The sequence below is a fragment of the Argiope bruennichi genome, chromosome 8, assembly GCF_947563725.1.
Source record: "Argiope bruennichi chromosome 8, qqArgBrue1.1, whole genome shotgun sequence".
Taxonomy (NCBI): Eukaryota; Metazoa; Arthropoda; class Arachnida; order Araneae; family Araneidae; genus Argiope; species Argiope bruennichi.
The window spans coordinates 42,763,674-42,782,143 of NC_079158.1; the positions used below are offsets into that span (position 1 = coordinate 42,763,674).

General features: G+C 28.9%; 1 protein-coding gene across 5 annotated transcripts in view; it reads right to left on the reverse strand.

Annotated features, from left to right (window-relative positions):
- Positions 1-249: 249 nt before the first annotated feature.
- Positions 250-18,470, reverse strand: part of LOC129981100 (uncharacterized) — a 577,941-nt gene continuing 559,720 nt past the window's right edge. For all 5 annotated transcript variants that reach the window (XM_056091770.1, XM_056091772.1, XM_056091773.1 and 2 more), the window contains 12 exons: positions 18,189-18,338; positions 10,399-10,440; positions 9,016-9,103; positions 8,335-8,412; positions 8,137-8,206; positions 7,647-7,799; positions 6,737-6,924; positions 5,495-5,656; positions 5,272-5,381; positions 4,336-4,513; positions 3,632-3,803; positions 250-3,150 (listed from right to left, as the gene is read on the reverse strand). In XM_056091770.1, coding sequence (XP_055947745.1) covers positions 1,337-3,150; positions 3,632-3,803; positions 4,336-4,513; positions 5,272-5,381; positions 5,495-5,656; positions 6,737-6,924; positions 7,647-7,799; positions 8,137-8,206; positions 8,335-8,412; positions 9,016-9,103; positions 10,399-10,440; positions 18,189-18,338 — 3,205 coding nt within the window. In that variant the 3' untranslated portion in view covers positions 250-1,336. The remainder of the gene's footprint in view (positions 3,151-3,631; positions 3,804-4,335; positions 4,514-5,271; positions 5,382-5,494; positions 5,657-6,736; positions 6,925-7,646; positions 7,800-8,136; positions 8,207-8,334; positions 8,413-9,015; positions 9,104-10,398; positions 10,441-18,188; positions 18,339-18,470) is intronic.

Consider the following 18,470-nt stretch of genomic DNA (forward strand, 5'->3'; position numbering starts at 1 on the left):
TTAGAATGGGCTGAGGACATAAATTTTTTGCAATAATTCAAATTTTTTTTAAAATATTTGTCACGGTTAAGAGTTTACGTGTTTATGCCTAATATGACAAACACGAATATTTGTTATTGGTTGTAAATAATTTACTTTCTTCTTGCTTTAAATGAAATTGCTTTAGAAACAATGATTTTCAATTTCATTACTGTATGAAATGTTAAAAAATATTGGAATAAAACATAAATAATGACAAATTTTTCTGGAATATCATTTTAATTTTAGTAGAAAAAAAACTGTATACAATAAATGTACAATAAAAATGAGCTTCAAAATTGGCATCATACACAAGGGATTAGAAAGAGCTTCAAACATTAGTTAAAACAAAATAAAGACGTGGTAGGTTAACAATTATACATAGAAAAGGTAAACTTGTACACAGATGTTACAAAAGTCCTAACGAGGACTAGGGTTTTCAAAAAGCAATATAATTAAACAAATAAATTTTTTATTGCTCTAGCAAAGTAAGCTTTTTGTTAAGCCCATTTATTTACAAAGAAAAAAAAAAAAAACATGCTCTGATCGTACATTGCACTGTGATGTATGTGTTCAGTAAATAAATGCATAATGTAACTAAAATGTTAGAACAGTGACAAATTTACAATGAACACAAATTAACATTTGGTCTTTATAGAATCAAACCTGAGAAGGAAAGTACTATGTACATACACTGAATCAGTAAATGCAGAAAGAGGAAGCACATATCCAGATGCATAAATAATGAAAATAAAAAATTATGAAGAATTAAAATATTTTTCTATTTACAAATATAATGAAACCTCATGAACTATTACAGCGTATTTTAGAGAACTCTTTGGCTAATGATGTAAATATAATGAAAGAAAAAAAAAATCATTGCATTATTTTTTCAGGTTTTTTAAATAGTCTTCATTGCTTTCATAAAACTTTTCAGAGTGGTAAAAATGCTGAAAAATTCTTTTTCATCAAAGTAATGATTATAATATTTAAACAAATAATAAAATATTCTGAAATTGCACAGAAAATAACCATGGTAATACATCATGATATTTATACAGTGCAACAATATTAAATAAGATAACTATGTATTGCACAGCTGAATATGGAATGCCACAGTAATTGACTAAAACAAAAATAATTTTGATAGTTTTTTTAAAGTTTTCTCTGAAAATTTTGATATGAAATTTTAAAATCACTTGCTGTAATTCTTCAAGAGACATTTCTTTTTCATGACAACTGCTACTCTGTGTCAAAATAATATGAATTATAATGGATAGGCATCTTCCACATTTACTAATTCATTTAATTATTAGACTTAGACAAAGGATTCTTCCTCACTACGTGAACTGAGACTTCGGCTACGTGTATGTTGCTGTTCAGATAATCGTCTTGGATGCCTGCTGTTGCCCAGTCTCTCCCCATTTTCCAAGAAAGTTTCAGAAAAATTGCACGCTCTTGAGTCCTGTGCTCTTGCACTGAACATCTCTCTCAATTGAGCAACACTCCAGTTTATTTCCTTTCTCAATTCTTCAGGCAATACCTCTCTTGTATGCCTTGGTCTTATATGGAAATTTCTCACTCGGTTAAGTTGGGCATCAGTAACATGCACAGGAGGAAGATGCCTTAACCTAATATGAGTGCCCTCTTGGCTACTAGGCCTTGGCGATGTTTGTGTGCTCTTGACAGAGACGGAAGGTTTGTGAGGTCCATCTACGACATCTACACTAGCTGGAACAGCTCTATGGGTCTCGTCATTCTCTGGAATTTGCTGGGAGTACATTCGTACAGAGTTCTCATAAAGTTCACGAGCTTTTGCACTGAGGGAAGTCTGTTCTGCCCTCATTTCATCAGTGACTGGTTTCACAGGGATGACTGTGGTTTGGTTCAATTGTTTCAACATTGTCTGTCTATTAATGGCCTCCAGGTAACTTGGAGGTTCATTGGGTTTGGCAGGGGAGTTATTTAGTGAGCAGTTCGATCGTTGGGATTTGCGTGAGCCATTAGATTTAATGGAAGACTGAGAACAACGAGAATTGTGAGATTGCTGACTCCCATCAGAAGTTGAGCTACATACACTGTTAACTCGTGGTGGACTATAATACATAGCATAGAGATCACTGTGAGACTTAGAACTCAATTCTTGAACCCTGCTACTACTACGAGACACCTGTGGAGTACTGTCCTCACTAGATACAAGAGATAAAGTACTAGAATCATGAGCTTGGTCAATCTCATCGATTTTGGATGTAGACTGACTTCTCTTCCAATCAGTTCGTCTTGAATGGGTCGCAAACCATACAGCATGACGATCTGGCGTTCGACTGGAGTTGGACATCTCATGGCCAATATTATTAATAGGATGATCAGTTTTTTTAGTACTGCATGGAGCAGACATAGTTCCCTTTTGATTTGGTGGAGATGGTGCTCTTCGTTTCCTTTGATTTAGCATTCTCTTCGATGCAGAAGAGCTTATGTAATTCTGCATCAGACTCTCCTCAGATGCACTTCTTCTCAAAGTGCCTTCTACATAGTCATCTAAAGGCTCAACAGCAGAGACTATGGGTCGTTGAACTGCAGACCTTCCACGGACATCCCTCCTTCTGACAGGATTGTGAAAATTTCTAACAAAATTATCATATCCTCTATCCATGAGATCTTGTTGCATACTATAGCTATATGACTGTGAAAGCTGAAGAGGCAAATGGGGACTGCCATCATAATAATAATCTTGATGATTGTAAGAAGTGCATGCAGCAAGTGATTTTGTTCTATGGGCTTCCATACCCTGACGCCTTTTTCGAACAACATCATGGCAAGAACCGTCGATGCTGATGCCAGCATTCTTGCTGTAGGATGCAGTGTTACAGTCAATTCCAGCTGTATCGAGATGAGGAACACTTTTTGTCAAGGCAGCCGAATTGCCGCGGCGACTGTCTGCACTGGAAGATTCGCTTTCCACTTCTTCCTCAGGTGTATAGAGCTGGGTATCACTAAGAGTGAGTCCAGAATCTCGGCTGAGGTTTGTAAGAGACATTTTACTTTTGCATGGCAATTTGGGACTAGGTTCAATTTCATCCAAGAAATCACGATCCAGACTATCAATGGATGAATCATCTCTTCTATATTGACCTGAAAAATCAAATATGAAAAAAATGAGTCTGAATATTAGCACATAGATAAAATATAATACATAAAATAAATTATTTTTGAATGGAGCTTTAGAAACTAATTAATTCAATGGATTAGATATTGCTCATTTAAACACTGTCCACATAAAATATTATTTTTTTTCAATATGATTACAACAAAAATAATCAGTATGTGATGATATTAGGAACTGTTATATTAAAATGGATACTCTTCAAAATAAACTATAATAAATACTATAAATTAATTCTCCTATCATAAAAAATGACAAAGAATAAAATCACTGTCACATTAACAAAAGTATTTTGTTAAACAGTATTAAATCGCATCTAGAATATTTAGACAAAAATTACCAGCTGGATTCAAAACAATTGTTTAATAATTAAAAAGACTGCTTACATAGTAAATTTCTGAATATTAATGATTCTTCTTTAATAATTGTGTTAACTTCCATATTACTTACTTGCAAGGTCATGCAGGCTGTGTAAGCTATCTGACTCCTCAGCACCAGAATCTTGCCTTGAACCATCTCTCTCAGGAAATGAGCCGAGAAGCTGAAGAACTTGGTCGCCAAATAGTTCTGCACAATGGTCGATTAAGAAAGCAACAGTTTTGGGCACTCTTTCAGCAACATCCTAGAATAGAGAAATATTTCCAAAGTTAATAATAGCAGTCACTTTCAAAGAATTAGAAAATTTTGGACTAAAATATGGACAGTTATATTTATCAATACTTAAAATGAAAATAATAATAATAATAAAAATGAAACATATTTTTGATGACATAACATAACATAATTTTTTAAAAATTCGGTAAATCTATATTTAGATTTCACTAAAAAGTTATCAATTAATACATTTTCTCGAGTATATTAGAAAAAATTTTATACTATAATATTAATGAATATTTTAAAATAATATACATTAATAATTATATTTTTAACAGACAATTATTTTTAATATTGCTATTGAAATATTCATATATTTTTTTTAACTATTCAAGAACATTTACTCCTTTTAGTCACCCCCCCCTCTCTATTTGGTACTGCTAAATAAATAGTATCAAAAATAAAAGTATTCAAATAAATGGAACAAATTGGAAAATTTTGAATTAATTAATAAAGTTAGCCTATTCAATTTCTCTAAAAATGAAACAAAGATCTATTACCTCTTGCTGCAAAACAGGCGACTGAAATTTTCCTGGATTCAAAAGAGTTGGTCCAATGCAAACAGCTAAATTCATAGAAGACATTTTATTCTCAGAAGAATGTTGGGCTATATGCCACAGCATGCACAATAAATACTGTAGAAGTCGAATGTTTTGAGGTGGAAGTTGAGCTAATAAACTGAAAAAGAAATATATATATATATATATATATTATGAAATCTAGACACTCATTTTCATAATTTTATTTCTAACTCCATTTATTAAAATTTAAAGTAATAAGAAATATTATTTGAAGAACTATTTATAAAAGCATTTATTCATTTGAAAGTAATTTTCAATACAATATCCATTCCAAATCACTCAATTCTAAAAATAAATCAATTTAACTTCTAATAAATTTTCATTGCTGAAAAATGTGAAATATATTTGAAAGTTAATTTGCATTCGATTTTATTATGAACATGGATTCTCTCTGTTCTTTTAGAGAGAACAACAATTAGAACAACACTATGATATAAAATTATGGTAAATTTCAATAAATTAATGTGTGACTTTATCATCAAAAGTCATCGCTTATACATATGAAAAGCAAAGAATTAGTATTACTGTAAAAACAAAAAAAGAAAAGAAACTTTGTGAGAAGTATAAATTTCAAGAAATTATCCAATTACAAGTACAATGAATGGATACATTTTCCTCCTAATGTAAAATGACAATTGTGATTTTAAAATGTAATTACTGCTTTAAATTTAAATAGCAGGAAAAAATAAACATTGCTTCAATTTTTTAAAAAGAAATCATATTGCAGTAACAATTTTTTAGCAGAATTTTAATAGTAAAACCTTCAATTATATAAAGATTAGCATTTCACTTAAAGAATATGAGCCAATTAGATATCAAAAATGCGTAGTATTGTTAAAACAGAAAATTACTTACCTCAGAATACGTTTTTTGCACTCCCATTCAGATTCAAAAGAAACAGCTTGCAACCAATTTTTATACAAATCAGATTGTAGAAGACAATCAGGGAGACTTCGTAAGAACTCCTGGAAAAATTAAAAGACGCAAAAATGTAATACAGGAAAATTCTAAATTTTTTACAGACATGCAAATGCATATAACTTTGCAATTGGTAATTAAATCAAAATTTCTTTTTTACCTTAAAGAGAGAAGAAAGCACAATCACAGACACATTGCTCAAATCACATTCTGGATTAGCTTCCAATTTTTCTTTCAGTTCTCTGCAAGCTCGAGCATTTGCTGATTTGCGGAAGATTCCAACTGTGTAAGGGCCTTGCACAAACAGCTGATTTAGCATTGACTGAAAAATAAAAAAAGCATAGATATAGCATCTAAAGAAAATAAATAAACGATCTGTAATCAACAGAATTATCAACATAATGAATTTCAATACTTGGCCTTTGTATACTTTCTATTTTTTTTAAATTTTATTTTACTTAATGGCAGTGGAAGTTGGCAATGCACAGGTAATGAATGACGTCTCCATTAAAATAATTTATAAAATCCATCGATTTTTTCATATATACCTTCATTACATGAAATATTAATTACTGCTGTCTAAAAATAAATTCTGTAAATTATTTTTAAAAACATTAGAAACATCAGATTGGGGATTATTTAGAAGGTATAATTGTATTGTCAACTTTGAGCTGTCCCAAATAATATGTAAAATCTTAGCTTTAAGATTACACTCTATGAAAAATAAATGAATTATCCTGGAAGAACCATGAAAATAATTCACTAATAAGAAACATAAATCTGTCATATGCTCATTTATTTCAATTTAATGTTACATTTGCAACTTAAAATTTTTAGTTTTAGTTTTTTTTTTCATTGTATTTGACAACTATAAAATCAAATATTAAATTACCTTAACCTCTAAATAGTGATATTTTTCTTACCATCTAATTAAGTACCATTATAATAATTGTACTATCTAGCAAAAGAAATTAAAAGGATGTGCTTGAATCAGAGAAATGAGAGATTGTGACATCTCATCATGATATTGGTTTCTTATAAAATGTTTTTGTTTGGATTGATATGTAAATTCATTTTTTAATACTTGAATCTGTGAGCTTGTTCATGCATATTGTTTGTGCCAATCCAAAATGGGGGAAAAAATATAAAGTCCATGCAGATTCCCTTGTTTTTTTCCATGATACAAAATAGTACATTCTCCATTTTGGCTATATGTAATCACTTTGATTTAGTCCAAAGTCCACATGAGACATGACATGTTTCTGCATTATTTGTAAATTTTGTTTTAAATTAGATAAATGTAATGTGTTGATTTTAGATTGTAAATTTGAAAATATGATTGTTTGATTTCCAACCTTACACAAAGGCCACTTTTAGAGGAATAAAATGTAAATTAATTTACCATGATGGGTTTTGGAATCACATTATCTGGACACAATTTCCACAGTGGCAATCCAAATAAGTTATGAGGTGGAGGGCTGCTATTACCACTGTCTACAGAATCATGCTTGGAAGCAGGTTTTCTAAAAGGCCAATTTATTTTGGGGTGAGGACGTCTATGCTTCTTTCTTTTCTTTTGTACTCTTGGATCTGATATGAGAGAAAGAAAATGTGAGTTCTACTATAAAATCATTTTGATAAATAACAAAAAAATAATGAATTCAAAACTAAACTAATGCATAATAACACTTCAAGCTATATATGAGAGCAAGAATTTATACAGGAGATTTAGATTAAATGAGTAGTTATATTGATAACAATATATAGTGATGTAACAACCAGTGGCATTGAGATCTGGGCACATTTGGCATAAATCTTTAGTGCATTTACATCATTTTTTGAGATGACATATTGTGAAAGAGTGAAAAAAATGGCATGACCCTGGCACTACCAATGACAAATGAGGGCAAAAAATTATATTACATAAGAGCTCCCGTTATCCTTGCTACACCACAGTATAAATAATGCATGATTAAATTGTTAGTATCATTATGTCCAGTTAAATAATTCTAAATATGATCATTGATATATTTAAATATATATGTAGAATATTTAACTTGAAACACCATTTATCAATATTTTGCATACAGAATATTCTTAAATATAGAAGTTTGATTTCAGGAAAATCTTTTATGGCCTTGAGGCATGCATTATGTTTTAGTGATTTTATTTAGTGATTTGGACACTTAGCTTTTTACACACTGTATTGACAATGATAACAGTAAATAATATGCTAAAATATAATTTGAGTAATATTAATTATTAAATTTAAATATCTGTCGCAAAAAAAAAAAAAAAAAAAAAATACATACCAACTCTAGTTGAGTTATTGAAGCTGTTCTTGCGAAGAATAAAGTAACACTTGGTGTCAGTGCTGATGTTGTTTAAATTCCTGAGATCCAGATCTGACCGCCTAAGCAATTCTCTAATGAAATTCATCTTAATGCTAAATGGATATTCATGACCTGTAAAGAAATTAAATACCATCAGAAAATTTAGCAACAAATACAAAACGCTAATAATTAATAAAGTTGAAAATATAATGTTTGTGTATTTAAAATCCTTAATAGAAATAATTTATTTTATAAGATGAATAAATTAATTTTACTCCCTTTTAATAATTTTTAATTAATAAAATGTATGATTTAATAATTAAATTTTATAATTCTATTTTTGAAATGTCCCTTTTGTCCAATCAATATTCTTCAAAACAAAAGCTAATGAGGTAAAAAGAAAAAGAAGGTTAAAATTGGATTCATTTAATTGTTAATGTATTAGGATTAAAATAATAGCTATAAATACCTATTAAAGGATATGGTGCTTCATCTTTGCCAGTTTTAACCCACAATTTGTAATCTTTTATTCCATTTTCCTGTAAAAACAAACAAATGTTAGTACATGTTTCTAGTATAATATTAAAATTATTTTAAGTCACAAACTAAAATTATATTTCAAGATATATGAAAAACAAATAGCTTCAAACTAATAAATAAAACTTACAGAATAACCCAGTTGCTGAAGAACAAGTCTGATTGTGTCTTGAACTGTTAACCTGTTGTCAACTTTAATAGTTTTATACTGAAATAAAATAAAAGTCATTAGAATAAACAAATATATATATATTGATTTAAGAGCATTTTAATATAAGTAGATCATTTATAAATGGGGATATGTTCTAAAATAATTACTGTTCCAATTCAACAAAGTAAATTGGTAAAATTGTTAAAATTTAGTTAATTATTTAGAATAATAAAAGAACTATTAATAGAATTTAAAAAAAAACATACAAAATTAAATGCACATTAAATATCAATCAAGATTTCAGAATGTTTTTAAATGCATCAGAAAGAAAAATGCCAATTTGCATATTAATAAAACACTAAATTACAAATTACACAAAATTGTCACAAAATATAATTTTTATTCCTTTTACAAAAATTATTCTATTAAAATCAATCTGATATTTGTTATGATTAAAAGTAGCAGAACTCTTTAAAAATTAATTTCTTTTAAATTTCTTAAACTCAAAAATGTAAAATAAATAAATGACTGATAAATGATTATTAATGCAATTTACTCGGTAAGATTTATAAGAAATTATCTCCATCTTACATCAAAAGAATTAAAAAATTGTAAGGTATTTAAAAATCCATTCTTAAATAAATAAATACAAAAACTTACTATTTCTTCCCCATTTTCTGGTCTCCTAAAAGAAATTTGAATAGATGTTTGGGACTTTCCTTCTTTTTCTTTTGATTCCTCGATTAATCTAAAAATTTTTAAAAAAAGTTTAATTTAGTTAACAGAAGTAAAATTAATTTTAAATTGTTTATGAATTTTCCAAACCAACACGTTTGTGAATTTAAAAGCATTATTTATTTTAAATCTGATACACATCTGTAACAACATAAATACATAAACTGTCCAAGAAATTTCAGAAACAAATACAATTTCTTCTCCCTTTCATATTTTAATATTATACCAAACGTGCTCAATGAAAAGAAACTAAAAAGTCCAAGGAATTTCCGACATAATTCTTTATAAAGCAGGAAATAAATATATCTTTTGTTCACTGATTCCGGAATTATTATTTCGCTTTAATGCTGTTCATGAAAAAATCCTTTTCGCTTTTTGAAATCCGAAGACGGCCTTCCGGATTTTGATGCATCGCCAGATGAATTATCGTCTGAAGACGAAAAAATGCTGCTCATGTTTTTTTCAGGAAAATGTCTTCTTTGATGTCTTTTTGCTGAAGCCGCAGATTGAGTTTCTATTCCTGCTGGAGATGTAAAACATGCAGCTACGCCTTGGTCATCTTTATTTTGACTTGAAGTAGTAATTTCGTTAGATTTTTCAGGGTTGGGTTCAGTGCAGCTACTCATGACTAATTTATAGAACAATGATCAATCAGTTACAAAACGACTTGAAATCAATTCTAAAACGCAAGTATCGAAATATAGCTAATCGAATCTATTACTCAACTCCACTAGCTCAATATAAATTTTTTTCTGAAAATTTATCTATCGTCTATTTTATTTAATTAGAACTTGAACTGAACTAATGTAACGGAAAATAACGCTTAAAACTAACCTTTCAAACTTGCCTTTGAATTTCGAAACTTATTCTGATGCCAATACATTCTAACTAAATTTTTAAATAAAGTTATGAAATATACTGTACTGTAACTTTTAAAACTTTATTTAATCCATTCACGTTTTTACGCGAAAAGCTTAACTTTATTTATAATTTTTATATCGTAATTTTAAATGGCAACGGCGATTTAAACTACTACACATCGAATCAGATAAATGTAATATATTTTATACTTATTTTAAATTTAAAAAATAATTCAAACATAAAAAAATGCAAAAAATGTGTTTTTTGCAGCAGGTATTAATTATAAATTCTTAAGGCAACTAAAATAAAACAGATATGTAAAAGGAAAAATAATTTATCCTTCATTTTGATGGAAAAAAATATCTTATCTTAAATAGGAGCCACTGCAACGAATATAAAAGAATATTACAAAAAAAAAAGAAAAAAAAGAACACGATAAATACTTACTGCAACAGTTTTTGTTGCCATAGATCTTTCGTCTTCAAGGAACTACAAAAAGAAAAAAAAAATGAATTAAAGCCAACTATCAATTACTATTTTTTTTCTAAAAGTAGTCAAAACGTGCATATTGAATATTAGTAATAAAATGAAAATATTTTCATGCATTTTTTATTTGTTGAATAATATCCCACAAATGCGACCAACCCAAATGCATGATTTTTTACATTAAAAAAAAAAGACACGAGTTTTTTTTTTTAATTTAATTCCACTAAGTTTCAATATCAATTAAATGAATGTCAATTTGAGCATTTAACATTTGACCGAGTAAAAATAAAAATATCAAGTCAATTAAAAAGCACAGTTGAAGGGGGTGGGGGGTGGAGGAATTATAACTTAAACAGAATTCCAATTATCGATACATTAATATGAAACTAATCAAATGTTTAATTATCCAACATAGAAGTAAATTATTCTATTTAGTCAAAAATTGTAATACAGATTGATTAATGTAACATAAAACTTCTTTGTGCTTGTATTCTTGAAGAATTTTCTGACAACTTGCATAAGAACAACAAAGCGTTATCAACGATTTGTATGATGGCACAAAGGGATGCTAATTCGGTTAATCTATTTCCGACATTAAAATATTTTGATTTTAAAAATTATTTAAATTCCAAAAAAATATTTAAATACAAAATTATTGTAACACAATAAAATTATTTGCATTGATTATAAATTTATATGAAATACATAACAATAAATAAGAAATAATGTACTTGATATATATCAGCTGCATTTTCCCCTCCCTTCCGCGCCCCCAGAAGGTAAACAAAAGTAGAATATACAACCGAAAAGGAATGAAAGATTAAAATCAGATGTGCACAACATGTAAGAGATTCGGATCTTAGTATTACTAAAGACTATTTACACATAATAAAATACTGAGATCCCACAGAACTTTAAAATAAGAATTCATACAGCGAAAGAGAATTATTTAACATGATTAAAATGAGATTTCATTATTATAAAATGCGATGGATATTAAAACAAATCTGGACAATTTATCTTATGAAATTAATTATCTTATTAATTAACTTAATAAGAGTTATGTATAAATTATTATTTAAAAATCCATTGCGCAATAGACGTATTTGTTAAAAGTTTATAGGGAAATTATTACAAATAATTCCAAGTAAATGCATAAAAAATGCTTTAATATGATTTTTATCATTTCAATAAAAAGTGTTAATATCGTTTGGTCATCATTAAACCAAACGGTATTAAATAATTTTTATTGAAAAGAGAAGACATATTAAATATGTTCTTTTTTCTATGCATCTAAGTTTTAAATAAAAATTGAATGATCGGAATGAAACAAAAAACATTAAGCAGATAACATCCACTTCAAAATAAATTCACTTCTTAATAAAACTTTTAATTTCGTCTGAAATGCAATCTATTTATTTATGCCCGAAAAACAGGGATTTCAGGTTCAAAGTATGCAATAACAAAAGTTGAGTTTCACCTAATATAAAATGTAATATGTATACAAATCGGAGAAAAATAATAAAATGGAAAATTCAGTTATTTATTATATAGAAAATTCCTTACAATTAAGTTCAATGAAAACCAGAAGTTCCATTTTAAAATGAAACCACATGTAAGCTGAATTTGCACAAAAAGAGAAGTCCTATGTATAGAAATAATAGAAACCATCTCGGAATTTTATTAAATACATACAGAAATTATAAGTACTATTTAGTGACAATCTTCATAAAGTCATACCACAGACGCCAAAGAGATAGTGACAAAATGTCAACTTTTTCAAAACCTTTCTGTAAACTTAATACAGTCTACTTTATCGCGAACATACACTGACATTATCTTAAGTAACATCGCAACATGCTGAGAGATACACATTCGACATGGCGCCAGTGACAAACGGGAGAAATTCGAAACATTAGGGACATCGGCACACCTTTTTTGTTTTGTGTCTGTTTTTTTAGTAGAACCGGAAGCCATGTTTTCGGTGACTAGAGTAATATAGCATATTTGAATAGTCATTTTTTTTAAAAAGAAAACAAAAAAATGTAAAAGTTTTAAATTTGTGCATGACAATATATTGCCGATAAAAATCGTATTTTAAAAGAGTACCAATTGTTAACATCGTACGTAATGTTCGCTAACGAAATTTTATTTACATTATCGGCATTTTTTTCAGTACATTTATAAATGGATGTTTACAATTTTTTTGTCAGATATAAGTATCAGGATATAAATTTTTTAACATAATACTTATAAACTGGATATATTTGTAAATTGATTAATAAATTACATGATAAAAAAAATCACCAAAAAAACTATATGGGGCAGATTTTTGTTCTTAGATTAAAGCAACAATTTGACAGGTAGTAGATCTTAAGTAACAGATGTTTACTAATATAGAATTCACCAAAGTTTATTTAAATATTCAAAAAAAATGTTAAAATTTCCTCTCAATAACCTCGGATTATATTTTTTTTAGTTTTAAATCACAATTTTTTAATGTAATTTTTAAAAATATATTTTGGTATATTTCACAATATTTGTCATTGCTTTAATTGTTTTTATAAATATGCGCGTTGCGAACGATATTAAATATCCTTTTTTTTTCTTGCACATTATCGCATTGCAAATTTAAAATAAATAGGGACATAATAAGATTGTAATATCATTTACTACAAAGTTTCCAATCAAGCGGTTCGAATGTATTTAAGATACTCTTGAAAAGTGTTACCCCCCCCCCCTACCGCATAAAATTCGAAGTCCTACACAAGAGTTTGATGCATTGTAATAATATAAAGGAAACCGAATATACATTTTGAACATTTTTTTTGACCAACTGACATTAAAATTTAATACAGAACCACAATTTCTGTAACAAAGTCAGATATCAAAGTTCATTTATCTATTTCGCTGCATATTTGAGTTATCGCATTTGCATGCTTGTGAAAATACAACCTTTTAGCGGATTTCATTCAAAATTTGATAAACATAAACACTTTAGATTCTAAATCTGTGTACCAAATTTTATCAATTTAGCTCTTTACATTTTATTGTTATCGTGTTTACTTGTGTTCGGACAGCCAGACAGATGGACTTACTGTGAATGGATTTATTTCAAAATATGATAGAAATCTATAAATTTGGCGTTAGCACCATAAATCGAAATTTCATATATCTAGCTCAAAGAGTTATTGAATTGACTGACAGACAGACAGACAAATATAATTCAAGAATTGTATTTTTCGAACACGAGAAGATCTGAAACACAATTCTTCATAATCTAGAGTTTGAGTTTTTTAATGATAGCGCTTTCTTACAAAAAGGAAACAGTCAAAGAGGGCAATAATGTATAGATGACGGCAAAAATAAGCAGAAAATTATTCTCGTATCTATATTACTATGTAAGGATTAGCGAAAAATCAATCAATTATTAACTAACTAATGTTATATTATTGAATAAATACTTTTAACAATAATTACTCAAAAGGGGCAGCCTTGCTTAGAAGGAGGTTTACCAAAATCGTGCGGTATTTAAGAAAAATATAAATTACTCGTATTCATTTATTTTGTTACTTTTTCAATTAAAAATCTCTAAAAATAACAGTTATTTTAATTAAAAATAATAACAAATGTACTATATATATGGTAAAAAGTAAAATGATTAATGTATAGATAACAAATGTACATAAAAAATTTTAAATAAATAAATATTAATCATTCATAAAATTATTTTATAAAATACAAATCAATAATAAAAATAAATATTTTAATAAAAATAGTCTATTAAAATATAATAGGTTAAACTTAAAATATTAAAGTAACAACAGATTAATGACTAATTAAAAATATTGGAAGTAAAAAAAAAATATTTCATTTTATAGTATGAAATATTAAAATTGTGCATCCTTTTCATGTTTCTATATATATACTTCCAGTTATAAAATCTTAAGTTCTACAATGTCATTATTTTTTTAAAAAAGTTCTGATGATGTTATATTTAAAATGATGCAATGTTTAAAAATTATTTTTAGATTATCCAAATGCAAAAATCTCTCAAATTGGCGAACTAATTTTTTTTCTTCAATATTAATACTTAACTTCTGTTGAGCACATTATTACATAAGGGGAGCAAGAATTAGTACAAAACATTAGAACGCATATGTTACATTTCAAAGCGAAATAAAGCGCGCGCGCGCGCGTATGTGTGGTAGTGATGGTGGGAGGGGGGGGGGGGGTACGACATAAAATATACCGAAATTGTATTAATGAATAAAAATTATGTAATTAAGGTATGAAATTATATTATGCCCCAAAATTAATATGATTAATTTTTCAATCATACACCGCAAAACAACTAACTAAAATTGAAAAAAGAAATATTTAAGATATAATGGACTAAGAAGCATTAATAGTGCTTTAATATTTTAAAATAATTTGCTATTTTGTGATTATTTTTATAAATAATGTAAATAAGTAAAAAATAAATTTTTCTGGCTAAATAACTAGAATGTGAAAACGGAAATCATTACAAGAAAGAATGTAATGTCAATAAATAAATTGAAACTAAATTCCTAGCTCGGACGTTAAAAATAAAAGTAAAGAAATGAAAAGGGGGGGGGGACATTGGTAAATAATAAACTATCGATAAATAAAAAAAAGGCATTTTTTTTAAAACTTGGGACGAAAATTAACAGAAAATGCCTAATTGTTTATATCTGCAGAAGTTAAAAACTTGACGTAGGAATACACCGCCGAATATTCTTTAATTTTCAGAAAGCGTTGACTGACAATTAAAATACTTTTCTAAAGCTAGGGTGATAGTAATAATTCCAAGCAACATAACAGCGAAGGAAATTTTTAGAGGGAAAAAAAAAAAAAGAGATAAGATCAGAAAAGTTCGAAATACAGAAAAACCAAAAAATTCTGTTAAAACATTTCCAATTAAAAAAAAAAAAATCTTACTCGAATATTATAGAAAGCACCTTATATATCATATCCCCGAATAATACTGGCATACAAAACGTTGCGTTGAATAATACTGGCATACAAAACACACCTCACGGACACTTACACCCCAAATAGTACGAGTATATCCACGGTATGTTCGCAACGCGACTGACCCGTCAATTCGATTGAGAAACGCACTCACTGAAATCGACTAACCGACTGAAGACCCGCGATTCTACACAGCTGAAGTGAACCACTGTTGTTACAGGTGCGAGGGGAAAGGAAGGAGAGGGGCTATGTGTCAACCCCTCGTAGAAAGAGTCGAGCAGGCAAGGTCAAAAGTACGTCCCTCGTAGCTGACCCCTCCCACGTCCAAACTATCCATCAACCCCAGAGAAAAGACAGATCCCAGCTCAAGCGAATTCTGGGGAGAGAAGAATTTTAAGGCTCTGGTTTATACTTATGCACAAAGAATGTCAATACTTTAATCAGTATTTTTGTTAGCATTATGCCATGCAGTAATGGCTTCAATATTTCATTCATTACAACTTCAAAAAAATGATGCATATGAAATAAAGTGCATTTTAATCATAAGGCATCAAGGATTTTTTTTTTTTTGCATTAAATTCCAAATTTTCTAGCGGCAATTTTAAATGAAATTCCCATGCATCATTAATGCAATAATGAAAAAAAAAAAAAAAAAAATGCAGGCTAAATAATGCTGCTTTTAACCAAATGGCATCAAACATATATATATATATTTTTTTGCATTAAATTCTTAGATTTTTGTAGCTAAAATTTTAAATGCAGTTCTCATGCATCATAAATGCAAAATAGTGGACGTTTTAGCCATATGACATCAAGCATTTTTTTTTTTGCATTAAAATTCAAATTTTGCAGCTGAAATTTTAAATGAAGTTTTCAATGCACCGCAAATGCAATAATCGCAGGAAATGATGCATGTAAAATGATATGAATTTTAAATTAATGGATTTTTTTCATATCATTCGATAAACAATAATATGCAATAATTGAAAAAATAACTTGATAAATAATTTCACACGGAATAAAATTGGTCATTTTGTAAATGAAGATGGAAACATCTTAAGAGACATAAACAGGTTTCACACCTTCTCACTTTAAATGAAAAGATACCGCTATATATCAAAAATAAATCAATCAAATGTTCAGGAAGAAGACATTTTTGTATATTATCGGCTGCGGGATATTTCAATGATCAGGAAATCCCTTACTATCCGCTCCGACTCTATCCCTTACTTATCCGCAGACTGCCGCCACCCGCCGCCAGTAAGTCCCCGCTAATCCTAATACCTGTCCGTCCACCTGATTACTCCAGCATTTTATCCCCTTTCTTCCCCACCGGTTTTCAAAGAAAACGGACCAAGACTGAATTAACAATAGAAGCATTACTATAGGAAATAGTTATTATAGGAACATTACTATAGGAAGAAGACCACAAGAGGAATCACGGCGGTCACCATGATTGTGAAGGAAAATCATACAATGTTGCTGAGATCTACATCCGGAAATATGCAACATGTTTTAATGTTACTCAGCCTGAGATAAATTATTAAACTGATTATAAAGTAGATGAAATAAACATAATTCGATCAAGGGTCACAAGGTTTAGTTCAAAATTTATCAAGAACAGAAGATGAAGTATCCTAATCTTTATTTTCTATCGGGAATTTAAAAAAACTTGTTGAATCGATTATAGAGATAATTTAAGAGTCATAACCTAAAATGAAAATTACAATTTTTCTTATATTTATCAGGCGTAATGGCAACGTCGTGATATTTCGTAGTTCCGCGGTGTGACAAAGTGGTCACGAGCACCTCCACATCATGATTTGGAATTGCAATTATAATTTGTAAGCTTACAGAAAGATTAAAATTAATTGAAACTAATTTAGACGAGCGCATAAAGCTCTAACGTCATGAAATTTGGTATAATTATTAAATTAATATTTTTATGATATAATTTTAACAGAAAATAATATTTTGATTATTTATGGGTGATTAGAGAACTTTAATGGAATTACGTTGCACATGCCTTTTACTATGGGGACTGAATTAACTATTTTGATTAGTTATTTTCGAAAAAAAACACACACACACCAGAAATTTCACACGTGTAGCTTATCGTAGCTAAGGTCGAAACAGAAATAATTTTGTGAGATTTTAATCCACCAGATTGGTAGCAGAAAATTCTCAGTCTTTTTACGGACAGAAAATTAATGTAAATATTATCATTTGCAACCCTACGTCTTTTCCTAGAGTAGGGCGCGGCAGAATCATATGCTAGCAGTTGAAGTAACTCGTGACGAATTTGGGGTGGTTTATAAAGTACCTATAACACAATAAAATTTAAAATTAAACAAAGAACTTCGGAGTATCTTATCGCATTTATTTTCAGAGCCCATAAAGTCAATTCGAATGTACCGGAATTTCACTTCTTCACAACATCTTGTTATTTTTAATCTAAATATAACAAAAAAATTATCTCAGGTTTGAATAAAAATCTATCTATATTTAATCTATAGTCTCGTTATATTACTAAAAAAATCATATTAATTTCAGACCTATTTAGATGGGAAACATGCAAATTTCAAATAAGCTACAGCAAAGCAAAAGCTAAGCTTTCACATTCACCAAAACTTCACTTCCACCCTCACCCTCCAAATGCGCGAAAAAAAATTAATCAATTGTGAAATTAACAGGCGAAAACAAGGAAAATTATAAAATAATTGTTCAAATGTAACAAAAAAAACAAGTCTTCTTACCTGAATGACACGACGACATTTGTGGTAGGCCACCCGATGACAAAAGAAGTTGCAGGTGATTTGATGGATTCACAGACATCTCCTAGGCATTGAGAAAGCCACATTTCGCTCATACGGACTTTTTCTTTCAGCTTGTAGGTGCCGCCGGACCTGAAGACAAACAAAAATAATTTCGTTAACTCTACAACCAAGGGGTTACGGAACTTTCCGTTCAGTTTCTATATAAACTTTAGATTAGATAAGAAAGAAGCAGTAAGTTTAACATTTCTTAACTCTATGAAC